The sequence below is a fragment of the Salvia miltiorrhiza genome, chromosome 2 (assembly GCF_028751815.1).
Source record: "Salvia miltiorrhiza cultivar Shanhuang (shh) chromosome 2, IMPLAD_Smil_shh, whole genome shotgun sequence".
Lineage (NCBI taxonomy): Eukaryota > Viridiplantae > Streptophyta > Magnoliopsida > Lamiales > Lamiaceae > Salvia > Salvia miltiorrhiza.
In genome coordinates, this window is record NC_080388.1 from 67,167,942 (window position 1) to 67,195,708 (window position 27,767).

The 27,767-nt window shown below is 34.6% G+C and overlaps 3 protein-coding genes across 10 annotated transcripts in view; 2 read left to right on the top strand and 1 right to left on the bottom strand.

Moving 5' to 3' along the window:
- Positions 1 to 27,767, top strand: part of LOC131007757 (uncharacterized) — a 143,762-nt gene that overhangs the window by 74,530 nt on the left and 41,465 nt on the right. The gene's annotated exons all lie outside the window — the stretch shown is intronic.
- On the top strand, positions 2,295 to 12,578 carry LOC131007756 (uncharacterized). Of its 6 annotated transcripts, none has more exons than XM_057934665.1 (16): positions 2,295 to 2,674; positions 3,115 to 3,411; positions 3,509 to 3,637; positions 3,736 to 3,943; positions 4,551 to 4,697; positions 5,823 to 5,897; positions 6,086 to 6,157; positions 6,599 to 6,670; positions 6,878 to 6,949; positions 7,065 to 7,136; positions 7,521 to 7,592; positions 7,769 to 7,840; positions 9,628 to 9,771; positions 10,794 to 10,865; positions 11,680 to 11,826; positions 12,156 to 12,578. In XM_057934665.1, exons 2-16 carry the CDS (start codon positions 3,214 to 3,216, stop codon positions 12,338 to 12,340), a joined length of 1,737 nt encoding a protein of 578 aa, XP_057790648.1. In that variant the 5' UTR covers positions 2,295 to 2,674; positions 3,115 to 3,213; the 3' UTR covers positions 12,341 to 12,578. The 6 variants fall into 6 exon arrangements, with proteins under 6 accessions (XP_057790648.1, XP_057790647.1, XP_057790650.1 ...); XM_057934664.1 differs by having other exon boundaries at positions 2,329 to 2,487; XM_057934667.1 differs by having other exon boundaries at positions 2,334 to 2,487; positions 3,196 to 3,411.
- LOC131007754 (protein TOPLESS) lies at positions 17,726 to 27,248 on the bottom strand. 3 transcript variants are annotated; one of them, XM_057934658.1, is made up of 27 exons: positions 26,926 to 27,248; positions 26,491 to 26,663; positions 26,112 to 26,250; positions 25,802 to 25,981; positions 25,600 to 25,713; positions 25,352 to 25,510; positions 24,829 to 25,009; positions 24,620 to 24,743; positions 24,117 to 24,223; positions 23,857 to 24,022; positions 23,643 to 23,752; positions 23,479 to 23,548; positions 23,317 to 23,390; positions 23,144 to 23,239; positions 22,963 to 23,058; positions 22,716 to 22,843; positions 22,399 to 22,633; positions 22,155 to 22,313; positions 21,995 to 22,081; positions 21,701 to 21,847; positions 19,769 to 19,879; positions 19,514 to 19,693; positions 19,297 to 19,425; positions 19,103 to 19,198; positions 18,588 to 18,776; positions 18,343 to 18,509; positions 17,726 to 18,271 (listed from the first exon to the last, which is right to left on the bottom strand). In XM_057934658.1, the coding sequence occupies exons 3-27, from the start codon at positions 26,189 to 26,191 to the stop codon at positions 18,061 to 18,063; spliced, it is 3,396 nt and encodes a 1,131-aa protein (XP_057790641.1). In that variant the 5' UTR covers positions 26,192 to 26,250; positions 26,491 to 26,663; positions 26,926 to 27,248; the 3' UTR covers positions 17,726 to 18,060. The 3 variants fall into 3 exon arrangements, with proteins under 3 accessions (XP_057790641.1, XP_057790640.1, XP_057790642.1); XM_057934657.1 differs by having other exon boundaries at positions 17,726 to 18,274; XM_057934659.1 differs by lacking the exon at positions 26,491 to 26,663 and having other exon boundaries at positions 26,926 to 27,059.

Below are 27,767 nucleotides of genomic sequence, written 5' to 3' on the forward strand. Positions count from 1 at the left end.
CCTGAAATCCCTCTTAACCTCATACCAACTTTTTTTATATATATAAACTCAATGACCAACAAGAACTCATCATGCCTCACAATCCATCTTTTTTTTACCCAAAAAATTAAACTTAATAAAATGACAGCATCCAGAATAGGAATCCTTATACCCACTTAATTGAGATTGTTCCAAGTGTGACTAAAACTTAAATAAAGTATACCAATAAATTAATCCACAAAAATCAATCAATTCAAATGTCAATTCATTTTTTAGAAAATATATTCTTCAACTAAATGTTATAAATAAATAAAATACATGCCTATGCCCAATCTCTCTCTCTCTCTCTCTCCCCTATATCGTGTTCTACATAAAATTCGTACATTAAGAAACGTTTATATTTTATACATTTAAGAGTGTTTTTATTCTAGCCCAATAAATCATATCCTACGTGGTGCCGTATAATCACTCTATTTTAATTTTCCTCAATTTTCATTCATTCTTTTTTTTTATATAAATTTGTAATCAATTTCCATATCTAAAAAAAGATTTATATTTGTATTTTATTTTATTATATACTATTAGTTTAAGTTTATCACATCATACTCACAAATTAATATGTATATATATAATACGTTTATATATAGATGTATTCACTTAATAATTAACTATATATATGATTGAATATCCCGATCAAAATATATATATATATATATATATATATATATATATGATTGAATATGATTTCAAATTTGACGATGTTGTATAAAGTTTGAGACGAGATGATGCTCATAACTCAATTTTTCGTCTTTCAAGTTTTAGGGATGATGCTCATAAGTAAGAGGCGACATTACCAAGACTCAATTATGATATCTCAAACTCTAGACGAGATGATGCTCACAAGTCAGTTATGGTATTTCAAACTTCAGACAAGATAATGCTCAAAACTCAGTTATGACATTTTAAGTTTCAGACAAGATGATGCTCAAAACTAAGTTGTGATTTTTCAAGTTCCACACGGGACGATGCTCAAAAGTCAGAGATGACATGTCAAGCTCCAAACGAGATTATTCTCATAACTTAATTATAGTTTCACAAATTCTAGACAAAATGATACTCACAAGTAAGTTATAATCTTCAAACTCCATACAAGATGATGCTTAAAATTCAGATGTGGTATTTCAAACTCCAAAGAATATGGTTTTCAAAATTTTGACGTTCAAATGTCATATGCAGTCTTTAGAGCTTCATATGATTATCTGGTCTTATTAGGTTCATATGAGATGATACTTAAATGTCATATGTTTAATTAAATTATTTCTTATCCATCAAATTTAAAGAATTTGAACAAACTTAATACTCCTTTGTCCCTCAAACATCTCCCTAAGAGAGGATGACAAGGGTTTTAATAAAAGTTTGTTATGTATTTGATAAGTGGAGAATGGATCCCACAAAAAGTGAAATTGTAAGAGTGGAGAACAAGTCCCTCAAAAAGTGAAATTGTAAGAATAATAATTAATGAAATTGTTTCTAAAAATAAGTTAGGAAGATGTTTTGGGGACGAACCAAAATAGGAAAAAAAGGAAAAGAACAAAAAAAAGGAAAATGTTTGAGGGATGAAGAGTGTAAATACTATCGATGTACGATTAATAGCAGATGCGACACATCAATCGTTTATCATATCATACTTCGAATTTACATATTTTTTTTCATCTAAAATATTCAATCCTACATCAACTTTTTATAAACTTCATCAAATGGATATTTATATAAAGTGTATTTCTATTATTACAACTTACATTTAATTGGCGAAAGTGATTAAGATTAATATTATTTTAAATATTGTATTACTAATTTAATTTGATCATATCAAATTAATTAAAGAAATAATTTATGTATAAACTATTTCTTATGTTATAGTAATAAATATAATATAAAATAATTATAAATGATGACAAAAAATAATTTCGGTCGAATTTCATGGGGACGCTAGTATTATTGATATTATTATATATTGAAGGCAAGTAGCATCTGTATAATGATGATTAGTATGATATTAAAGCCGACGCAACACTCCATTCATTTCATTCAGCACAAAAAATGGATTAGGCAGCCGCAGATAGAGATTGCGTACAAAATCTTCCATTTGAAGTGGGCCCCCTTAACTAATACTAACACCCATAGAATGGATAAAGCAAAGCTAATCGTACAATTTTAAAATATAAAAAATTAATATCTAATCGAAGGCAGTGGGACCGATACACTAAAATCAAACCCCTTCTTATCTCGCCATCATTTTTCACCCGAAGCAGAGATCCTGACACCTCCCCACCACGTGGCGGCGATCGCTTGGCTCGGATCCTGGCTCGGATGAGGCTGCGCCACTCTCTCTCTCTCCTCTTCTTGTACGCTTCTTCTCCTCTCTATCTTCTTCCTCTGCTACTCTCACTCTCTCTCTCTCTATACTGTACATTTCTAGACTGGTGATGCTTCGATGGAGATATTAAGGTACTTTTCAGCAATTCCTTTTCTCTTTCGCATGCGCACTTCGGCCTCTTGGTGATGCTACTGTGTGTGTTCGAACCTTTTCTGCGTCATCTATAAATGGTGTCAATTGACGACGGTTCGGATTTTGTGTTTCGGTGATCGTGACGATTATTGGGACGGAGATGCTTGATCATGCGTTGAATCATGTGTGCGTATTTTTAAGTAAAAAAATCCGTCCTTTTCTCTGTTTGTGTGCGTGTCTTCTGTTTTTCATATCCTTTCAAGATCATTTGCCAGAGACTATCAGTCTTAGCTACGGTGATTTTATGCAGAGAAAGAACGTATACTTGTTACAGTGGGTATTTTCGACGTCATATATTTTTCTTTTTAATCTAATTTTTATGCAGAGAAAGAACGTATACTTGCGTTTTTATGCTTCGTTTTCCTTTCCCAATTTTGGTTTATCCGTGATTGAGCGTGTTTATGTCATGGCATCTGCTTAAGTCGTAGAATTTATAATTGCTCTGGGGTCAGTATGCATATTTTAGTGAGAAAAATTAACTGCTGAAGCATATTAGGAGGGTTTGATTCACGAAATCATATGGCAAATTTTGTTAAAATTTTAATGACATCTTCTGCTGTTGGCAGGGTCGTATTCCGCTTGTACCCCTGACATTCGTAATAAATGGGAAATTGCACTGTATCACTGCTGCTTTTGTGATATCTTAGATAAGAATACTGCTGTAAATGGGGGGAGCCTGTTCAAGAAAGCGTGATCAACAGGCTAACGACGATAACCTCAACAGAGGAGTATCCGGGCGATATACTAAAAGTGGGAGCTCAAAATGGCTTGGGACCTCATTTCTTAGAGCTTCTATGGATGCTAGCCAGGGGAAACAAAGATGCCCGACGCTTATGGATTTGTGCATATACAAAATTAGGGAGGTATGTTCAGAATGCATACTTTTCTAGTATTCCACTATTCCGGAGATAAAGCTAAAGCTCTCTTAAGCTTATTCATAAGCAATTTTCTTCAATGAAGGACATAAACAAATATAGCACCTTCTCCATGCTGCCAAGGGATATAAGTCAGCAGATTTTTGATGATTTGGTCTGTTCTCAATGCCTGACTGATACTTTACTTGAAGCTTTTCGGGAATGTGCTCTTCAGGTATTGTTAAAAGATTTATTTGATCAAGGGGCGGGTCATAAGCTGCGCTAGTGTGTAGTGGTAGATTGTCTTGTAAGAGCTGTTGCTGTTTTCTGCAGGATCTTAATTTGGGAGAGTACCCAGGAGTTGATGACGGTTGGATGGACATTGTATCTTCTCAGGGTTCGTCTTTGCTCTCTGTGGATCTTTCGGGTTCAGATGTTACTGACTCTGGGTTAACTTATCTCAAAGAGTGCACGAGTCTTCAGGCCTTGAATCTCAATTATTGTGATCAGATTTCGGACAAGGGTCTTGAACAGATCAATGGTAAGACTATCGTAATTGACTTAATGATTTTGACAATGCTTTTAGACTGTGATTTGTCCACTTTGACAACATACAAGCATACTTAGTAATTTGTTGATGTTAGTGTCCTGATATTCTTTTCATCTTAATATATTTATTTAACTTGGTTTTATTTTCAAAGAGTGCCTCCTATATTACAGATTGAATTTTGAGTTATGATTCTCTTGCAGCTTCGCATCTTAATCCATTTTGTATGATGTAGAGGTGTTTGAGTGTTGTCTGACTTATATAAAATGGTCTTCTTGGGGAAAGATGTCCCAGCTACTGGTTGCTGTATCTTTGTTGCAATGAACTCATTTCGTGATGACTGTGGAAATGTATTTGGCTATTTTCTCCTGAACTTGTATCTAAGTATAAAATGTGCTATTAGGGTATCTGGTTGCTTTCTGGCATTCAGTTGTATTGCTGAATGTGAAAAGAACATTTCTGAGGTTTAAGTTTTGTCTACTTGAGGAATAGCTAATCCCACCGAAAGCCTTGGGAGTACATTGTGGGTGGCGATGTTGTTGGGAACTGTAATTTAGTCCTAAGTTATGATCTAATTTGTGCTTGTTATTCAACCTTGTAGGTCTGTCAAACCTGACTACTCTTAGTTTTAAAAGAAACAACTTGATTACTGCCCAAGGGATAAGTTCTTTGTCTGGCTTAATCAAGTTGATAAAGTTGGATCTGGAGAGATGTCCAAGGATCCATGGAGGACTTGCTCACCTAAAAGGTTTGTATTTTATGAGCTATTTTTGATGGTGAAGTAATTTCTAGATCATGCATGGGCTTAGAGGCATTCCAAGCTACTTCATTTGCTAATTCATGAAGGAAGTAATATTCTCTCTCTTTCAAGTAATTTTGCAAACTACTTGTCATTATTCATGTACGAAGGATCACTAGCCTTATAGAAAGAAAAATAAGAGACATCCTCTAGAATGGTCCTGATGGATATATTCACACTCCCCTTGTCTCATGGAACGTGGTGGTTCGTCGTAGAGAGAATGAAGGTCTGGGCATTTGTAACATCTGCTAGAGAAATTAACGCATATTAATGGTACGGGAGGTTTCTATCCGAAAATGATTCTCTCTGGGGCAGGGTCATTACGAGCAATTGCAGCATGCAAGAAAAAAAAAAGATGGAGGTTTAGCTGTTAGAACTATATGCAGAAGTTCATGGAAATTCATTTCTATGGCTTACCAAACTTCATTCAATTAACAAAAGTCTAAGTCTGAGGCAAAAATAAGGTGAAGTTTTGGAAGGATGCTTGGGTGGGGGACGACCTTATCAGTTATCACAGCTTTATATTCTTTATCGCATTCCTCATCTTCATAATGCACCAGTTACTTTTTTCTCTTCTTACAACTCCCTATCACGGAGCTTCATATTCTCCATTACCTTAGAGATGCTGAAATTTGAAGCATGCTTGTTATCAGAACACCTAGAGGGGGAGTTTCATTAGCAGATTGCAGATGGTGGGCTTTGCAGTCCTCTGATTTGTTCTCTTTCAAATCCTTTTTTGTCTTTTTATCCATCCAACATTAGTTCTCCTTTTCCGTTCGTCAAAAAGTTCTCAATGTATCAGATAGATAACTGTGGGAACTGCTATGTCACAGAACAGAGCCATCTTATATAGGTTTTATGTTTTCTGGTTTGGGTGGCAAGGTTGGGTGGCATCAGTCAAATCTCTAGGAAGAAATCTTGGTGATTGGAAGTAGCTATCAATATCAATATGGTTATACTATTGCATTGGCGCCAGGATTGTTCTGGAACTGCAGTTGATGTATTGGATGTTGTTTGAATTGCCTTTAAATGCCCTGTAATGTTTGTCTGGTCTATCTTACCATTTGTTTGCAGGACTCGCAAAGCTTGAAATGCTGAATGTCAACTGTTGTAATTGCATCACCGATGCTGATATGAAGGCTATCTCAGGTAGTTAGCTGATCTCCTCTTTCTGATTCATTGACTTTCAAAAGCTGGGTAACATTCTTAAGTATTTAAGATGTTAGTAAAGATCATATTTCAAATCCTTGAATGTTAAGATTTTCATTGACATATGAAATTATGTTAACCGGAGTGCATTATGCTACATTGGTTAACCAATTCTCTTTTTGTTTCAGGCCTGACAAGCTTGAAGTCATTACAAATTGCATCCAGTAAGGTTACTGATAATGGTGTAGCCTTTCTAAAAGGTAGTTTAACTGATTTTATGGAAAGGATTTTATTTGTTCCTATGGTGCTCAGCAAAAGAAAATTGAACATGAAAAATATATAAGACACTATGGATCTTGTTTATTTTCTCAAGCTGATTTGTTTGTTTGAAGGGTGGTTAAAATATATTGTTTTGGACCTTCTTCTGGACCGTTAATGGCACTGTGCTTCAATGGTGAGAACTGAGAAGTGTTTATCACATTAGTGTGTTGTAATAAATGCTATAGTTGATATTCTGTCCCCCCAAAAAATACTATTTTGTGACTTAAAGAATGGTAATGATTTATGTACCACCGTATTGTTGTGAAGGGAGTCGAGTGGTAGGATAAGAAAGAAAATTACGCAGCTAAGCTACTGAGGCCCCGTGTCCTGAGATATCACCGGCAGATAAGTTTTGTAATCTTTCAATGATTTTCTTGCAGACTTGAAGAATCTCATTCTTTTGAACATGGAGGGTTGCCCTGTCACTGCTGCATGCTTGGAGTCACTTTCAGGCAAATGTTCTGCTTAATTATACTCTTTTGGCTATATAACCTGCTTCCTCGAGAATATATTGTTGAGAATCTGCTTCCCTGATTCCTTGTGATATCTAAAATGATATACAATTCTTGAATATCTGGGCTTCAATATTTTTATCGACATATTTTCTATAAGTGTCTCCAGTGCATCATCTGTATTGATATGTTTTCTGTTTATTGCAGTTCTTGGTGCATTACAATATTTAAACCTTAGCAGATGTTATTTGATGGACAATGGATGTGAAAACTTTTCAAGTGAGATTTCTAGATATAATGAATTAAATCTATAAGGAAAAGGATTGTACACATTCTTTCTAGATTTCTACTTGAAAGACGAATTTAATGTTTTGGTCTCTTGTTCTCTTCACAGAGATGCAATCTCTGAAAGTGTTGAATTTGGGGTTCAATGACATCTCAGGTGCAATTTTAGTGCATCTTAAAGGTAATATATTTGCTTATATAGAATTTGATGTTGACCATCTCCCAATCATGAATCATATTATTTCAGTTCCCATGTTTCTGCTCAACGTTATAAGGATCTAGGTTCTTTTTCAATGAACATCAATTTATACATTTAGGATTATGGTTAATACTCCATCCATCCTCATAAAATGTATCTAATTTGCCATGTTCGTCCGTCCTCATAAAATGTATCCAGTCTATTTTTATTAAGTTTTACACTCACAATAAAGTGAGATCCTTATTCCACTCACAATACATTCAACTACTTTTTTAAAACCTGTGTCGTTTAGAAATGAATACTTTTTACAAGGACGGAGGGAGTAATATTTTAATTTCCTTTCTCTTTTTTCGCCTTTTCAAACAGGTCTTATAAATTTGGAGAGCTTAAACCTTGATTCTTGCAGGATTAAAGATGAAGGGATTCTTTACCTTGCAGGTTATTAACTTACTTCTAGCTTTGTGTCTGTGGATGCGTTAAGGATGTATCTTCAATCTTTTATCATTTTGCTATCTTGAAGTGCACGATCTGATGCAGATATTTTTATCAGTGTATGCTAGTCTTTGTGGTTACAAGTTTTCGTCCTGAATTTTCTCTTCTGTTTCTTGATCAAGGTTTAACCCGTCTAAAATTTTTGGAGTTATCTGATACTGAAGTTGGAAGCAGTGCATTGCGCCATCTTTCTGGTGAGACTTTATTGGATTGATAGTGTAAATATTTATGTGTGTGTGTAGTTTTTGTACCTTTTTGTGATACTCAATCGCTTTTAGTTGCTTAATACTTCAACAAAAATGATTCATGTTTATTTAACTTCTGAAGTTGATCATTGAGCGATTCTAACTTGCTGTCCTGCTTATACTGCGGACTTCACCAGAAGATAATGCTAAAGAACTATAGTTGCGAGTCTTGAAGTTGTATAAACATGAATGTGGTTTGCTGTGACATCCCCTTTCAGAGTGCTAAGTAATTTCCCATTCAGAAGTAATGGCCTAGATTTTATTCTAGATCTGTATGAAATAGCTTGTTAGAATGAAAGGTTTGCAGCTTTAGGAATGGACATAGCTTGTAAACTCGCTAAAAACTCGAAAAGTTTCATTTTCAATGGAGAGAGAGAGAGAGTTGGAAGTAAACAAATTTTTTTCGTTGCTGTTTGGAAATTATTCAGCACAGTCACTTGTCCAAAATCTATGTTGCTACTTTTTCATGCTACTTGGGCTCATAGCTATTAATGAACTTTTATGTATATTGGACTTTGACAAGCTTAACTACTTTAATACAACCTTAATTATATGACAAATATATGTTGCAGCTTACATCTTAAGAAGATTTTGGATAAATAGATTTCAATAACATAAGTGAATACCAATCCTGTAACAAGAGAATAAGTGAAAATGCCTAGATGCTATTTGCTGCCTGCTTTCCACCTGGCATTTATTAGAACATCGCTTCCTATACATTCTTGATATCAGAGTACATTAAATGGGGCACATACTAAGTTCCTTTTCTTGAATGGAAATGTTGGGGGGCCTTGCTGACCTATTTCATTTTGTGTGAAAACTTTCATTTGACATCGTTGCCCTTCTTACTATGTAGATTGATAACATTTTATTTGTTGGAACTTATCCACCATTCTGAACCTCAAACTAACATTTAATGTTGCAACAAAAACCCAAACGAATCTGTAATGAAGTCTTACTGGAAAACATTTATTGAAACTATTTTTTTTAAAGCAACATTTATTGAAACTATTACTATTGAGAGAAACCAGATGATCTAAGATGAATTATGAGGCAATCAATTGTTTGGTGTGTGGGGCAACCCAGTCTGTAATAGCACATATAGGATGATGGCATTGTTATGCAGCAGGAGTCCTTACTCAAGCGGGGATACTTACTCAAACAGAAATACAATATGAATATATTATCAAATGACAAGCATTACGAGCCCCACAAACATCAATATCAGAGTTTAGCATTATGGGAAAGTAGAAGAATAGAAGGAAGTGCAAAAACCTACCACAAAAAAGTCTTGTATCATACATGAGAATTCCTCATGACTGCTAATTAGGAATGTCTCTATTTATACAAGTGAAGAACCTGTTCTCCTTTTACTTTTCCATGGTGGTAGCAAATGTACCAACTAAACAATAGATTTCCACTTTGCTAGTCTAAAAGTTCATGTCTTGTATGCTTTCTCTTTCAACCTTGCAGCGATAATGTATTTTAAGCCTAGACAATCTTTAAACTTGAAAGATACTGCGTGCTGCCTTGGTCATCAGTTTTGGGGGTTCCTCTGCATTCTGAATTCTCTTATGATGTATTTGTCTTTTTTCATATATACAGTGATGGCAGGGCATGTTGTTCTTTGTTAATCATAGCAGATAGCATGTTTTAAGCAGTCTAAGCACTTTGACCACAATCAATCATTTAGAACTTCTGTTTTCATTTATTGTTGGTTGATTTTTTTATTGCAGGGCTAGTTAATCTGGAGAATTTAAATCTATCATTTACTGTCGTTACTGATGGTGGCTTGAGAAAGTTGTCTGGCTTATCATCTCTCAAGTCCCTCAATCTTGATGCACGTCAAATTACAGATGCTGGTCTTGCTGCTCTTACGAGTAAGACTTTTTAATATGGTTAATGTTTTAGGGTGCATTTGGTTTGATGGATGTGATAGATAAGATTAATAGGATTTGAGAGTGATTAAATAATTTATCCAACTTTGAGGTGATAAATATTCACTCAATTGGATGATTAAAGTGCGGGCCAAGTTATCTATCATGGGCCCAATCATGCAAACCAAACACTTGATTAAGTTGGATTATTTTGTCAATCATGCCTTATCACTCAAACCAAACGCCTCCTTAGTGTATCTGTAGAATTTTAGTTCACACGAACTATGGCAGGCTTCTGGCAGCAACAATTTCGAATATTAATGCTTGGCCAAGTTCTTTGTTCTTGAGTGGGAGTTCATTAATTGCTTAACTAGTGCATTTTTCTGAGTTTTTTCGTTGAATTCCTTATGAAAATTGTAGGCCAGATGATCTTAAACTTCGATGTCATACATTGTTTCCAAGTTTAATTCCAGTCACGATAGTCATGTTACTTTGCTTTCTAGGTTTCCAGTTTTGATATGGTTCGGGACCTGTGCATGTGGCATATAGTTCTGGATGTTTAAAATTCTCCCACACCATAGTTAAATTTATTTTATTTAATTAATCCTCTCAAGTGATTCTGCTGTTCTAAAGGTGTGTTGGAACACAATGCAGCATTCCTGATTGAGAGCTGCATTGATTTCCTTCTTTATCTGCTAATATCGTTATCTATATATTTCTGGATGTCTAAGACTCTTCCGCATTGTAGTTAAATTTATTCTATTATTTCAATCTTCTTGAGTGATTCTGCTGTTCTAATGGCATAGCAGTGCAATTTTGGAACACAATTCCCTTACTTTATATGCATTCCCCAGATAAAGGAAACTGCTGTATTTTATTTATTTTGTTTGGTAGTGTAGTTTTGGAGCACAAATCCTTTCTTTAGATTTATTCTCTAGACAAAGGAAACTGATTTTTTATATATATTTTGTGTGCATGCACGTATATGCATGACTGCATAAACTTTACGATGTCATCCATTGCAGGTCTGACTGGGTTGATGCATCTTGATCTTTTTGGAGCACGGATTACTGATTCTGGAACCAATTATCTCCGAGGTATGAGACTTATTTCATTGTACTCGAGTCAATTCTGTTGATGTCTTTTGTCTTTTGATGGAGATCCCCCCGCCCCTTCTTTCTTTTAAATGCTTTTATGGCTATTTGAACTTGAATTTAAATGCTTTTATGGCTATTTGAACTTGAATTTAGTCGCGATGATAGTTTCGACTTACTCTGCTCTGTGGGATTAATACATGGCGGACAGTATATGTTGGGTTGAACCTTGGAGTATGTTTTATGATTTTCTTTTCGTAATGGATTATGATGGTGTGCTCCACAGTACAACCTCAATACAAGTAGCTTTGCAGAATGACGGGATTTGCATATCAGTAGAATTTTCACTATCTTCTTGATGTGAAACATTTGTTGACTATCATGTCCAAAAAGTTGTCTGTTCTATAAGTAAGTTTCACATCTTTTCCTATACATTTGTTTTTGCTGGAGCATGGGACCTATCTGTTGGTACTTTTAGTGCCTCACCACCTCTTTTTCTCCTTGGACCCTCTCTATCACTTGATTCACTTCTCCTACAAAAACAAAAATGGAATAAATAGACGGAAAAGAAAAGTTAGGTAACACGGAAAGGATTTATATTATGTTTGGATATGCTCTTTCTACATATTTCTTCTTTGTTTTCGAGCTATCTATATTTCAGACTTTAAAAGCTAAGTGCAAAAGAGAATTGCGATTGTTTGTGCACTGTGACACTGTCAGATCCCGTTGAAGTTGTCATGTTTCACATTTCTGTTCATGTTTTTGGTTACTTAAGTGTTGATTATCCTTGTTTGTTACTTGTTTCTTTCTCCTTTAGCATTCAAGAAGCTACGCTCTCTGGAGATCTGTGGTGGAGGATTAACTGATGCTGGAGTGAAGAACATTAAAGATCTTACATCCTTGACACTGTTAAATCTATCCCAGAACAACCTCTTGACAGATAAGAGTTTGGAATCAATTTCTGGTACTTAAAATTTATCTCCTCGCTGTTCCATTTATGGAAAAGGAAATCTTGTCTGATATATTATTCTTTAGCATCTTTTGGTCTTGATGGTATTCAAACTCCCAAGAAATTTCTTAGTCTCAAACATTTTAACTGGTGGTAACAAAGTGTAGAGTGAGTAATTTCTTCGTGGTGTTGCATATGATATCGAAATTTGAGACAACTTGTTTATGCAAATTCTGTGTGTTGGAGAGCTCTAGTATGATGAAATAGGACAAAAATACTTGAAGTTGGAAATTTACTTTTATCTGTGATTTTGGTAGAGTTGTCTGAATCAGTTCTGAGTGCAGGACTTGCACAACTTGTTTCGTTGAACGTGTCCAACTCTCGGGTGACAAGTGCTGGTTTGCATCATTTGAAGTCTCTTAAAAACTTGAAGTCGCTTACATTGGAGTCGTGCAAGGTGACCGCCAATGACATCAAGAAGCTTCAGGCGACGGATCTCCCCAACCTGGTGAATTTCAGGCCAGAATAGTGCCCGCACATGCACCGGGCAAGGGTCTGCATTTGGCTGAAATAAAGCTTATAAGTTATCATGAAAATGAATTGTACATAATTTGAAGTTTGTTCTGAACATCATGTGAAGATGTCTAGCCTATCTTTGATAGATGGAAATGTATATATATAAAGTAACAAACTCTGGAGAAATGTTGCGTAACACGTCTTATGTAAATATTTGATATTCGTAATGTATATCTTTCACGTTCATGCTATCTGCATTCTTTAATAGCCATTCCCAGATTTTTGAAATACTTCCAGTTAGACAGTGGTCCAGTGGTTAATAACTACACAAATAGATATATACGAACATACCAATCTTAAGAGTCGTCTAGATTGCAACTTTCAGAAGGTGGTTGTCGTGAAGGAATGAAATTTCGTGTGGATTTAGAAGTTAATTCATACTAGTTTTGCTCCCGTGCGATGCACGGTAATAGTTATTTAACTAAATTATTTAAAAGTATAAGTAATCTATACTTTTTAATGTTGAATGTCTTTTTATATTATACTAATATTTTTATAATTTAAAAGATAATATTGATAATTTTTTAAACTTATATAAGAGATATCTCACTAATACTATAATTGTTTAAATAAAGGTGACTTTTTATAGTTGTATGTAAGTTAAATCAATGACCAATATCAATTAACAACATATTTTTATCAACTATCATTATTAGCTAGTTAAAATGTTCATCAAAATATTCATATGTTTTTATTTTAGGTTTCTATTAAGAAATAATTTTTTTCTAAAACTTTATTTATGCATAGTAGTAAAAAAGATTTTCTAGAATTTTTATTATTTGATGCATAATATACAACTCTGAATTTTTTCAAAATACTTCATTCGTCCCAGTTATATAGGCTGATTGAATTCTGTAAAATGATTAAGAAAATCATTGTAAAAGAAAATTATACAAGTATATTCCTAACATGTCCATATTTATTATTTGACAATACATTAATGCTAGAGTGAATCAAAGAATTAAATTAACGCGTATCAGGACAATAAAGATGAGAAGAAGTTTGATGATTGTTTTCAGCACACTAAAATTTATACTCTTTTGTCGTGTGAATTTATGATTTTTTTAAAGATAAATTTGAAGCTAAAATGAATTAATTTTTTAATGAAATATATAAATTGAATGACAAAAAAATGACATAAGATAACATAAAAGTATTATTTTATAGAATATTAGATTAAACAATTATAATTTTAGAATATTTGCATGTTTTTGCCCCTTCTATAGTATTATTTTATAGATATATATTAGATTAAATTAATGAACATTCATAGGCTATAATATCTTATCTATTATAGATTTAAATCAATATATATATATATACACACACACACATATTGTATGGAATATACCATTTATATAACATAATAGATTATTAATTGTATATAAGTAAATCTTCTTAAATTTATTACATGTCACTATAGGAATAACATTCAGTTAAAATATTAAAATTAATGTGTTGTCATGAGTTATGTCATTGTAACATTAATTATTAATTGTTGATCCAAAATTATCAATACATAAATATGATATGCCATTTTTAAAATTAAAAAATATAATTATTTCTAAAAATAGTAAAGTGATTTTTGACGGGAAAAAATAATTTACTATTTTTGAAAATGGTTGTGCTTATATATATATATATATATATATATATATATATATATATGAAAATACGAAAATATTTCATGTGTATTGCACGGGGTGCAATGATAGTTCATTTGCAGTAAAAGTGATGAATTTGGGGGGGGCTCATAGGGGATTGGAACCCAGGACCATCCAATAAAATGATGAATTCACATTCACTGTATATCTTTATGTTCTAAATGCAAAAAATGGTTCATAGTTTATATCTTAAAGTGACTTTTAATTTATTTTAGCCAATCTTTGGTTCATAGTTAATATATATACATAACTAATATATTTTAGAGATACAAAATTAACTATATTTTAATTAAAATAATAGAAAATTTATAACAAAAAATACCAATATGATTTGGAGTAGACGAAATGAAGACAAACTAAAAAATAAAAATATAATTCTAAAATTAGTAAGTTAATTTTAGTAGAAAAAATATAACTTATTATTTATGAGAATAGTTTTCTTTTACATACAATAAGAATATTAGTAGAAAAATTAACGAATAAAATAAGAAGATTAGCGTTGACATAAAGATAAAGAGATTAGTAGAAAAGTTATTTATTGCTTGAGAAAGAAAACTATTCTTTTAGAATCTATAGATCAAATATAATTGGTATAAATATTTCAAAAAAAAAAAATAGAATTTTAATGGAATAATTGAAATTTTGAAATTATGTGAGAAATTATCATATTTCATGTTATAATGTAATTCATTATTCTTACATTATATATAATGGACAATGAATATATTTGAAGGAATCATTAATTACTATACTATAATATTTGTAGGTGTGAACTAATTACCATAAACAAAAAATATATATAAATCATCATAAATATAAATATGTTATGTACTAATTATAAACTATCTATATTATATGAAATAAATCACAAAAAATAAGTACATTGATATGTACATACATATGTTATGTACTGTATTGAATTATATACATGTGTATACATATAACCGACTATTAATATGTGAATGAATTAGTCAATATTGACATATTTATGATATCAACTAATTATCATATTTAATGCTTTAATTAATTGTTAATTACCAAATTTAAGATATGACTAAATAGTGATTAGTATAGAAATTACACTCTAGTTTTGGGCGGAAAAAAAATTGTGAAGTTGGATGAGCTTTTATATATATATAGATTTTCTATGATCGATATGTCCATGAAATGAAGAAATCGAGATATTAGTTTAGATTCTAACTTTTAAATAGAATAATATATTAATGTATATTACTCCCTCTATCCACGATAAGCGTGGTCTTTTTGTCATTTCCATCTGCCCATAATATGTGTGGTCTTTTCATTTTAGGACATATACTTTTACTTCATTAACACACAATATTTAAAAAAAGCTCATCTCACACACCATTTATTAACAATTTTAATGGGACTTCTTTCTCTACTTCATACACATCTCCCACTATTTTTTTAAAATTTGTGCCCTCTCATCCACACCACACTTATCGTAGAAGAGGAAGTATGATAGAATTTTCTTGTAAATAATTAAGTGTAGCGACTAATATTTAACAATACTAGGTTACTATTAGGGTGCGTTATCTTTGGTTGTAAATTTATTATGGGAAAAGGAAGGATAAACAAAATTTCACCCTTTAAATCCTTCATTTCTTTTCCCGCATTTCCTACTCTCTTTGGTTGTAAATTTATCATGGAAAAAGGAAGGATAAACAAAATTTCACCCTTTAAATCATTCCTTTCTTTTCCCGCATTTCCTACTTGACCCTTACTCATTCCTCATTTACACTACAAAGGAGGGATAATATTTACAACCAAAGAGAACGCAACCTTAGATGAAAAATTGTTGCAGTTTCGAAACCCTTAATTTTCGGATTTAAAATACCAACTTTTGATCTTTCAAAATTCTCCGCTTTCAATTCTAATTTTAATAACTATTTTTATGAATACATAATCCTAATTAATTGAGATTGATGTATTTAACATTCTTTTAGACTACCTTGAATGTGACAAAATTCACATGGAAATCGGTGATACTTTGACACTGGTGGGATTGGTTTGATGCACTTCTGACCTGCCAAAATTTGTTTTGGTGGGACTGGTTTGATACACATTTGATCCACCTGAAGTTGCAAAGCCAGAATTGTTGAAAGTTTGAAAAGTTTGGAGGGAGGCAAGATAGATGGAAGGGAGAGGAGCGAAAAGCGCCACCACTACGTTGTTATGATTATTTTTTATTTTTTTAATGACATTGCATTCATGTTAATTTAGAAAAGTTGTTATAAACTTTTTTTTAAATGCACTTGCATCCATGTCAACTTAGAATAACAATAATAATCCCTCCGCTATTTTTAGGTACGAAGATTAAGAAGAGTGTAGTTAGTGTCTCGTTAATCTTTCTCTCTCTCACCCTCCCCACCTCACGTCTCTCTCTAACAAAACACAACACATATACACGTAAAATTCCCCCCATCTTCTTCAATTCTCGACCGCCGCCTTCCTCCTGGGCCGATAAGATCGGCCATTGTGAGGCGTCGCTCCCCTCAGTTGTGCCTCTCTCTAACAACATACATATACACATACACGAAAGCCCTAAATTAGTCCTCCGCCGTTCAAAAGCTGCCACTATCGCCGTCTGAAACTAACGAGCGGTGGCTGAAGAAAACCCCACGCCATTGTATCTCTTTCGATTGAAGCCAATTCGAACTTTTGCAGCCGTCCCCATCAGTAGTCGACCTTATAAAGATCGAACCACGACGATCCAACTACGCGGAAGAGGCACTTTACGATCAGATTCTGAAACTCTGCCGACCACTCCTCTGCAACCCCAAGGCTCTCCACCTCGACTAGGAAGCCTTCATTCCCCTTCAGCAGTCTGTGCGTCGACTTCGCCTTCACAAAAGTGAGGCAGTTGCTGAAGTACGTCGTCGACAACAACAAATTAAGCTGCCCGATGCGTAGAACATGATAATTAGGGTTACACGTATTACGGGGTGCAACAATGATAATTAGTGGGTTGGGCTCACTATTGATAACAAATTAAATAGGGTATGAGAGATTGCTAGGGGAATGTCACAATATAGTAATTGCAACATTACTAATGGAACGAAAGGAGTATATGGATACACTTGTAACAATCCAATGAGCCATGCCAATTTTACAGAACTGAAAAATAAATGAACTATAAGTTAACAAAATTGATAGTTTAAGATATAACTAATAGTAAAAAACAATTCAAAGTTTAAAATGAAATTTACCCTATAAAATATAACTAATAGATAAAATTAAATGCTGTTTAATTTTATCAAAATTATACGAAGCATGTGCCATTTCCTCTAGTTAATTCCACATTCGGGTCTCTCTCTCTCTCTCAATATGATGAACTTGCCCCTAACATTATCAAATCCACCTCAAGTCTCAACTATATAAGACAAGTCTCAACTCAAGAGGGTACTGTTCCTCTCTGGTTGTTGGGAAATCAATCTTGGTCTTTCACAAAGTCAGTGGTCCCTTTGTGTAGAATTCATAGCTTCCACAAACACATTTTGTAGAATTCACAAACTTAACGCGGAAATGTATATATATGCGACAATTGAACCCAACACCCACACTAAGTTCAACTTTTACTGGTCTATGCACATATACACAAGTAGACAAATGTATTTCATTAAATGTAGCATGAACAAAAAAACAAGCAGAAATTTATCTCGAAAATCAAAATGAATTTATGTCTAAAAATGTAACTACCAATACCCCTAAAGGCGTTTCATCTTACATCATATCTGAACCCAAAATGTGGCAAATTAAGTTGGCATGTTTGAGCCAAAGGTGTGAGTTAATTACATACCCAGCTCCCAACAGTGCACGTAGTAATATAGAGAAGAAGAATGTGTTACGAAATGGCAGAATAATAATAATGTACAGGTATGTTAAATACATCGTCACTACCAACATTCTCCCCCCAAACCTAAGTCAAAGTTATCCGGTGAGGGTGGAAAATGCAATGTTACCTACCGTGATTTGCGACATGTGGATATCACCTTTGTGCTTGATCTTGGGCTGATCCCCCAACTAAAGGAGTCGTTGGTACGCTGCTTGCAGACCCGTTTTCGGCCGGTGGTGGAACTCCCCATTTGCCTTCGGATTCGAGCGGCTCGAAAACATGAACCGAACCATCTGATAGGCCTAACGCAAACTGATTTGGCTCGTGAGGATGTGCAGCGATCACAAGAGGGTGCACATTTGAACTGCTGGAGAGTAAAACAAAAGGTTTAGGCAAATGTAAGAAACAAACAGAATCTAGATGAGAAACACTTGCCTGACACTCGAGGGAAGATACGAGGAAGGATTAATGCGGCACCGTAGACGGAGGTGTGCAGCAGTGAATATGCACACCGTTCCATCAAGAAAACTAGCATATACCAACTGGCTATCACAGGAAAACGTTGCATGAGATAACGGGGCAGCAGATTCTCGTGGGGCCCACTGATGATGGAAAAAATGTAAGCATTAGACTGCAATAAGAAACTCTTATTTTTACCCCGAGACAAATTATGCAGTTACCTGCTTTACGCATTCTAATTTCGTTGTTTCGGATATGGCAAGCTGTGTCTCGTGTACAACCAGAAAATGAATCTGGTCCTGATGAAACTGTACACGCGTTTCGGACTGTGCTGATGGTGACCTCCCAGCAGGTAGCTGCAAAAACCTTGATTTCTGCTTTTCCCATCCGTCAGAACTCCACACACATATCTGGAGAGGAACAGCCAAAAATAAATACAAATCAGAATGGCTCATCATATGGTAAGCAAATCAACACTAGAAGTAAACATTTTTTGGGTTTAAGAATATCACAACACTGCAGCTAGTCAGCTACCAAAAGATTCTTCAACGTAAGAAAGAGATATTTCAACTTTATTTTTCAAACTATCACAAACAAGACTCAATAAGGCAAGAGCAAATATTAAAAAAGATGGCAATTGTAGCAGTTGGAACAAAATTCTATCATTGCATGCAAAAAAATTCTTGGATACTCAGCAGGAAACTAACAGAAAAAAATGTTAAATTCATTTGTAGACCTGAGCATCGGCTCCGGATGAAACTAGGACATTCAAAACATTTGAAAAGGCAAGTCCTGTAATTCTTTTAGAGTGGCCTTTAAGCTTGCTCTTGACCTGCAAGACAAATCAAATCAGTAACATACTTCTACCCTTCGCCTCTGCCAAAATAATAACGATAGTTCATCATAAGGAAATACTGACTTCTGAAATACCTCATCTACTCGAACATTATATATCTGAATCGTAGAATCATCCATCCCAATTGCAATTATGTTGTTATCCTGAGGATGAAATGCTAAAAATGTTGCTGCGGGTGGCGGCGGCATGAAGGTTGTCATTGTCTGCGATCATTCATGATTTAGAGAAATGAAATAGACGCAAATGCATAAACACAAGGGTACAAAATTCACTATTCCATTACATCATTACCTTGAAAGTCATCATATTGAACAGAGATATCTTTCCTCCAGATGCTGACATTACATAAGAATCATTCTTTGACAAAGCAAAGCAAGAAACAGCTTCCTCAGGGTTCGTGTCGGCCGCATCATTGGTCATCAAAATGCCACTTGATGGTTGCCATAATTGAGGTGAAATAGTGGCAGTTGCCTACATCATTAACATTCCAATCTCAGACAATGGCATATACTTGACATTAAGGGTGATGAAAAAGTCCTTCCTTACTTTTCCACTTGAATTACGGTCACTCCGTTGCCATTTCCAGAGTAAATGGATTGCATTTGAAGCCAAAGCCAGTATAGCACCACCATTATTTGTGTATATTAACCTAGAAATCTGTTAGAGCAATAAAGAACCTTGTTAGTGACCAAACGCTGACATGTAGGAATGTCAATTTAGCCCGAAATGGACGAGTCTGCCCGAGTATACCAATAAAAAAGAACAGCTAGGGTAAAAAATTTCTAGCCCAAAAAATATTCAGACCCGATGGGCCCAAACCAAAAATAGCCTCAACCCGGTAGGGCTGGTCCGGAAACCACCCGATTAACCAAAATTTTCCTTAATATTTTGTTGTCAAACTCCATAACTTTGATTTTGAATTCGATAATAGCATTTGGATGTTTGTGAAATGTATTCTGATTTATTCCAATAGTTAGGTATAAAAACATTCTAACATAAAAATTTAAAAAGAAAATCATTTATGTGAAATGTGTTTCCAATCCTTATATGTAAGAAGTTACTTTTAGTTACTCCCTCCATCTCATTTGACTTGGCATGTATTCCTTTTTTAGGTGTCTCACTTGACTTGGCCTGTTTCATTTTTGGGTAATCACTTTACAATAGGCTCACACACCTTTACACTACAATCTTACTCTCCTAAATAACCATGCCAAAAAGAAATAGGGCAAGTCGGATGGGATAGAGGGAGTATTATGTAAGTTATGTCGAAATGACATTCATTTTTGTATCTAAAACGAGGTCAAGTGTCTTGATTGATAAAACATGACCTTTTTTCTTCTTACAAAGTGATCAAGAAAATCCATACATGTTAAATGGTTTTCGCAAATTTGTGAGACCAATGGCTAGCCCAAAAATAGAAGTTTTAGGGTTGTGGCCGAAAATTTCTTGCCCAAAAAATATACAGTAGTACTGACCGAAACCGGAAATATCCCATAACCGAATAGGCTGACCCTAAACTGTGTGGATTGGTCCGATTAACATCCATACTGATATTTGTGCACAATCAACATGAAAATGGCATGATTTTAAAAGTAGATCGTTCTAGAAGGTTTGGTTCTGGTAGAAATAAAACATTAGACGGGCTAAAGCTTTAACTATAATCAAAATACTTGCCAATGCAAGCACAACTGATATATCTTCTTGCATCAACATAACTAATAATCAATCATCACTAGTGCTTGACCAAGTATACCAAGATACGAGGACAGAGGAAACAAATTGATAAGAATTATAATATAAATGTTTGCCAATTGCAAGTGCGTTGCGGAAAAGGAATTTAAGTGTAAATAAATGATTGCAAATTATACCAAGCTTTTTTCTTGCCTGGAAATTTTTTGTTATTAGTAATATAACTATATGAACAATATTGTTATACTTAATGCAAGATACTGTTTTACAATTAAAAAAATGGATTATGGCAAAAAAAAATACACGAACTTTGGAAAAGGTTGTAATTTTCACCCGAACTTTTAATTAAGCCAAAAAATACATGGATTTATATTTTTGTTGCAATTTTAACCTGAGTTTGACTCTCGGTGAAATTAGAGTTTAGTTGGCAGTCGGAAATTCACTTGATGTTGGTCTAACTTCTAATGATGAGGAGTATTTAAAAGTTCGGAGGTCTAAGAAGATAAAAATTAATATATTTGACTTAATTTCGACTGTCAACTAAGCTTTAATTTCGTCGAAAGTCAAACTTAGGTGAAAATTGCAACAAAAATGTAAATTCATGTATTTTTTTGGCTTAATTGAAAGTTCAGGTGAAAATTGCAATTTTTTCCAAAGTTCGTGTATTTTTTGGTCATAACCCCATAAAGAAAAGCATAAAATCTCATGATTACTTCTGATCATAAAAATGATATCTCACACAAGAAGTATCTGTCACGTGAGAAATTTTGAATAAAAAAAAGAATATACCTTTGTGACTCTTAAGTTCTCCGGGAGCTTCAGGGCTCGGCATTGAGATGGTTCATTAATTTCACTGAGCTTCCAAATCTTTGATTTGTCATTTGTTTCTTCTGTTATTCTAGGTTTCACATCTCCAAGATTTCTTGTATCCCCATTCTACAAAATAAACACAGTTAGAAAGACTAAAGAAATGAAAGAAACGGGTAAAATGTGGGTGTATCTGAAGTTTCCAGTAAAACAAAGATTTATCATGCAAAGCAGTAGAGGGTAAGTTTCAGAAGAAAATTAGAAAGGGACCCCAACCATAGCAGAGAGGCCAACAACTGAGCCCACCCTGTCTGTTAGTCCTGCACTACTAGCTGCCGCAGAAGATATTGGATTGACAGTGGGCTGTTAACAACATGAAAACCTTTAATATCATTTATTATGGATTCAGAAGGATACTACACGTAAAGGTAATTACCTTTGCAGCTTCAGAAGCCCTTGAGGCATCAAAAGCAAGATTTTCAAAAGTACGTAGCAACCGAAGACCATCTGGATTCGCTAAAATTTTGATTCCATTTTCATTGGCAGAAACAGCCAATAGGGTCCCATCTTTATTGAAGCGGATGCGTGGACTTGCCTTCCCATTTGTCGAAAGCAAAATCAAGTCTCAGTGAGCAGTCAAACTTATAAGCTATATCCATAATGTCAAGTAAGATACTTACAGGAAGACCTCCATCAGCATCACTATTAGTCAAAAGTTGAGTATTGTCCATATCCCAGAATTTGACAGAGAAGTCATCACCAGCTGCCAAAAATCTATTTTTAGTCGTATCAAACTGCACAACCCCCAATGATCGTTTCCGGAAACCTTGATATGTTCTTTTCACGGCTCCTTCACTTTCATTCCACTCAACAATGTGCGACTCTCCATCTTTACTTGTCCCACAAGAGAAAAGCCTGAACAAGATAATTTCCAGCTTAATATACCTGGTAACGAGCAGCATAAATCATTTTGTCACTTGGCACCAGAATATTTTACCTTGTTCCATCAGCACTGTAGGCCATGGTTGTGCACCAACGACCAGGAGCTTCGTAGTCAACTCGAGATCCCAAATTGTCATATAACCACGCTTTAATCTTTCCATCTAATGCTGTAGAAAAGATAAACTGCAAAACAATGGCAGATATATTATAATCAACTGTATAAGAAGAAAACATTCAGAATATAATTAATCATGAAACGTCAGAGTATTAACAAATGATGCAATTACTAATGGCTTATTCACCTGAATATTCTCCTTGTGGTGAGGACATACTGAATATACAGGGGCCTCGTGACCTTCGAAAGTGTATTGTTTGGTACCAGTTGTGGCATCCCAAACCTAAGAATCATGAATTACCAGAAAATGAATTTGCCAGACTAGTATACAAGAGTGGCAAAATAAAAAAGCTACCATGTTAAACAACCTTGATAAGCTTGTCATCTCCACAGGTTATCACAGAAAGCTGCTTATTGGGGTGAGAGAATGCAAGATCATTTACTCCGCCAACATGAGCATCAATCTAAAACACCAGTAGTCAGTGGAAATTTTAAAATAATCTAAGCATTGATCAGTGAAGGTATGATGACTGAGAGTCACCTCCAAGTGTTGGCGCACATCATCATTCCCATGATATGAATAAATCTGTACCAAGTGTCTTGAATATGCAACTCCTGTTAGAAGAAAGATGAAGAGAGATGTACATCAAATCACGCAATCAGTGATATTGCATTCAACTATATGGGGTTTACGACACATTACCAAACAAAGACCCATCAGGGCTCCAAATCACGCGATTCACTGAGACACCGGGATCTTTCACTAGACCAGCCTGGATTCATTAGAGAAACTTACATTCCCAGCTAATGATTCTTAAGATGATTGATAGTTTAAATGAACTTCTTCACTAAAGGAAAACGTGGTACCTGTAAAGGCATTGTACATGCACTCAGATCCCACACTTTGAAGTTTCTTTGAACTAGTCTTTCTCTCGAACCAACCTCCCATAGCCCAATATCTCCCACATTGGTGCCAACTTGAGTTGTCAGATAGAAAAGCAATACAGCACATCAAATTGCTGAAAGCTCCGCTTGAAGATTATATCAAGGGAAAAAGGAAATATCTCACTGAAAAACTAACCTAGAAGTAGAGTCTGTTGGATAGGATGAAAATCCATGCTCATAGGAGATGATCCTTGGTTCAAAGTCCGTGCAACTGTCTTGGGCAGGTCATCTGGTGCATTGAAAGTCTGGCTATGTGCATGCCCAGGGAATGACACGGGAAGAACATTCACAGGAAGATTTACCTGCATACAAAAAGCACAGATCAATTGATGAACACAATAACCTGAAAAAAGGCATCTCAATTTCAAGATTGTAATCTTTCACATATCCAACAACCTCATCATTTCCCATCGGCCTGGTTCTTTTATTAGGGTGTTCAGAATCACCAGATGGAAAATCAACGGAAGGATTAGTTGGCGGAGTCCTTGGATGCTTAAGGGCAGCTGCACAAGGCAACAATAAACAGAACCACTTTATAAAGAAACTCAGCCTGATTTAGTATTATAAAGTGAAACAGTTATGTTTTGAACACAATTCGAGTAAGAAAAAGCTTCCAGAACTAGGACATTCAATCGTGCATGTGCACATACCTCATGTGACGGTGATGAATAGAATAAAGTATTCACATTTCAGGAAAATGTACCAACATTCCAACTGTCCAAACATAAATTACTGCTGAAGAATGGTCCAATGATATAAGGAAAAATTAGAGTACCAAATGTACCATTCAATAAAGGAAGAGTAACACATCCTCCCATTGAGTTTTAGAACTCATCCAAAGTATTTCTACAGCATTATTAATTTATTTTGAAAATGCTCATATATAAATAAATTTAAACCTGGAATAGGCGGGCCGCCAAGACCTATAGGTCCTCCAGAGACAGCTGGATGAGTTGCAGTAGGTGGATTAGACATCCAACCTGCGAGGGGTGTTGGAACTGGTGCTGGAGAAGGCTGGAAGGGCTGGCCAGACCATTAACAGGACAGTAAGCGAAAAAGACAATGCCAGGAAAATGCAAAAACTAGATATCAACATTTATAAACCCACCACATGTGCACCCAAAGGAGGAAAGCCACCCGGTTTTGGTACTGCTCCTCCAAGCAGGGGATTGTTTGCTGGAGAGGGTGCTCGTGCACCATTTGGTTGTCCGCATGAATGATCCACAAAAAGTGTTTTAATATCTGGGTTCGGCCTAGGATTTTTACAAAGTTGGTGCTGCCAATTTAAGCTGCAGATGCATATGCCATTAAGTTTTGCCTATGCAACTGCTATAATGAGCTGGCATGAAATATAATAGAAACAAAAGTAGTAATATCTTAATTTCCCTAAACAGTTATACCTAAAACTTAGAGACGTTAGCAACATTTTATACCCAATGAAAATGCAACAAGAAATATTAATATCTAATAAGCCCTGGTGAGTACTATAGAAGTCTTCACGATATCGTTTAAACATGATAGACCTTGAACAGCGGTAAAACAGGTACATCCAAGGCCAATACTATGACAAGAACCAACAAAATAAAATTTGATCTCCAGAGATTGCACAAATGCCTCAAATTGGAGTCTACCTTTGATTGATTAGTGTTCGCAGTCTCGAGTTCTTAAGGTTCGGAAACTGTAACTTATCACGAAACAACGGATTTGCCTCAATTAGCTTCTTCAGCTCAACAAGCATAATGGCTCGTGCAGATTTTGTATCTCCATACTTTGACAGCTGTTCATTCTCCCTAAGCAGAAAGAAGCTCAGCTTAATAAGGTATCAATATTTGATTTACAACTTGCAAGGGATGATCAATATTAGCAATTGCTTGAATACCTGAAATTCTCTAATGTCAACAGCTGAGTTATCTCTTTAAAAAGCTCTTCATTGAATGATGCAAATACTTTAAGATCCTTTACTAGGATCTCAACAGCCTTGGACCGATCATGCCTGTATATAACGATAAAATCCAGTTTGAAAATAGCAAATTACACTATCCTTAGAATTCAGATACCCAATAAGCAACATATAGTCTTACTTATCCAATGCTTCAAGGTACTTCTGCTTCCTAATCTCAAAAAAGATCTTCATAGAATAGCGATTGTCGTCTACTTTAGTGAAGCCAGAGAGGTATTTTTCAACCTCCTCCCAGTTCCCATTGTGAACTTCATCTTCAAAATACTTCATGTTAAAGAAGAATCCAGATTCTTGCTCAAGCCTATAATTAGAAAGGCCACATTAACAAAAAAACAGATAATAATAGCTCAATCACGAGAAAAGGACAAAACTCAATTCACATACGCTCGCACACACACAGAGGCACTTGCAATACGAATAAATTAACTTACTTGTGAACGGTCTCTTTGAACTTCTCTTCATCTAGGAACTGTAAGATCAAGAACACCAGTTCTCTACTGAGAGAAGACATTCCAACCAACTCTTCTTCAAATCCAGGGGATAATTCGAAAGTAAATAATAGTAGCAGATCTGTAAAACCCAAAATAAAAGATTAATCTTTTTTTATAAATATAACCAAGAAAAAAACAATAAATGAAAGGGTCAGCTACCACTAGCCATATTTAATTGTCAAACCATGTCTCCATTTAATAATTGTTCCACAAAAGCTTCAAAACCCATTATTATATAAAATAACACTACTGCGAAATAAACAACAAAATGCTTAAATACAAGGTAAAATACCAAACAAAAAGAAAATTCAACACATACCTAGATCATTAAACTGATCTCGATGAAAATAGAGATGGAGAATTTTAAGAGAGGGGCTGAGGCGTGCACCGACAAAATAAGGGTTTTGATAAAACTTCAGACAAATAAATTTAAGAATTCGAAGCTAATTTAAGAGATCAGAGAAATGAAATGAAAGCCTCTTTAAAAGGAATCTGCAAAGAAAAGGGGAAGCAAAAAAAAAACAGAACAGAAAAGTCAAGATAAATTATGTGTCAATACTTAGTGAGGAAAAGCAGAGCTAAAAAAAAATCAAAAGCAGGGGAAAAAAGAAAATTTTGAATATGAAAACAAGAGTTCTTCTAAACGATATTCCAGAATATATATATATATATACACAATATATATATATATATATATATATATACGATGCCCGCGTGTGCGTGTATTTATATGCAGGGAGAGAGAAGGGTTTACTTCTGAGATCGATCGATGGAGAGAGACGACGAGCTCGAGGAGAAAATGGGGGCTTGATTTGTGTCTCTATGAGGTGAGAGATTGTGTATAGAACTAGAGACACATGGGAGTTCCTTTCTCTCTCTACTTTCTCTCTCTAGTCTATCGTTGGGGAAAGGAAAAAAAATAAACTACGACATTACTTGCAGAAAATAAGTGATTTTTATAGGAAGGGGCGAGTCAGTGAAGGAGATAAGTAAGCTTACGTATCATTTCGGAAACAACGATAAGTAGAGTAGGTTATCATTTGGTGGGAATATAATATTTATCATATGTACAGTCAACATGGGCCACAGAGCCGGCTACGTTCTTGTCCATCATAAACGGCTCGGAATCTTCTAGCCGACACCTCGTCTTCGGCTCGCTTCAATTTTAGCTACTTTACTACTTACTAGGATAGGGGGAACGTGTGTCCCTTATATTAATGTAATTAAGAATCAATTTTAGCTACTTTACTAACTCTTCAGTATTGATTTTGCATCCATTTTAACTTTTACTCATATGTTAATAAAATTAAGAATCAAGTGCAATTATGATCAATTCATAAATTGGATTATAATTTAATGATTTGTAAAATTTCAATACTACATATCTAAATTAAAGAAAAATCTATGAATTCTAATTAATCGAAATAATTGTAATTTGATTGAAACTGCACTCAATTGCTGAAACCATGACTAAACTAGCAATTTTGAAGATTTGCTAAATTTGAAGGTTTGGACAAAGATTTGAGCTTCTTTTCTAGTAAGCGGGTTTCAATTAGGTGTATATTAGCTTTGACATTTTTTTTGAAGTAAAATAAT

What these genes read in the sequence shown, in the direction of transcription:
- LOC131007756 (XM_057934665.1), top strand. Translation starts at nt 3,214, where the DNA reads ATGGGGGGAGCCTGTTCAAGAAAGCGTGATCAACAGGCTAACGACGAT. An exon ending in TGGATGTGAAAACTTTTCAA is followed by an intron (nt 6,950 to 7,064) that starts GTGAGATTTCTA and finishes TTCTCTTCACAG; the next exon opens with AGATGCAATCTCTGAAAGTG. An exon ending in AGGGATTCTTTACCTTGCAG is followed by an intron (nt 7,593 to 7,768) that starts GTTATTAACTTA and finishes TTCTTGATCAAG; the next exon opens with GTTTAACCCGTCTAAAATTT.
- LOC131007754 (XM_057934657.1), bottom strand. Translation starts at nt 26,191, where the DNA reads ATGTCTTCTCTCAGTAGAGAACTGGTGTTCTTGATCTTACAGTTCCTA. An exon ending in CTCCTTTGGGTGCACATGTG is followed by an intron (nt 24,744 to 24,828) that starts GTGGGTTTATAA and finishes TGGTCTGGCCAG; the next exon opens with CCCTTCCAGCCTTCTCCAGC. An exon ending in GGCCGATGGGAAATGATGAG is followed by an intron (nt 24,023 to 24,116) that starts GTTGTTGGATAT and finishes TTTTGTATGCAG; the next exon opens with GTAAATCTTCCTGTGAATGT.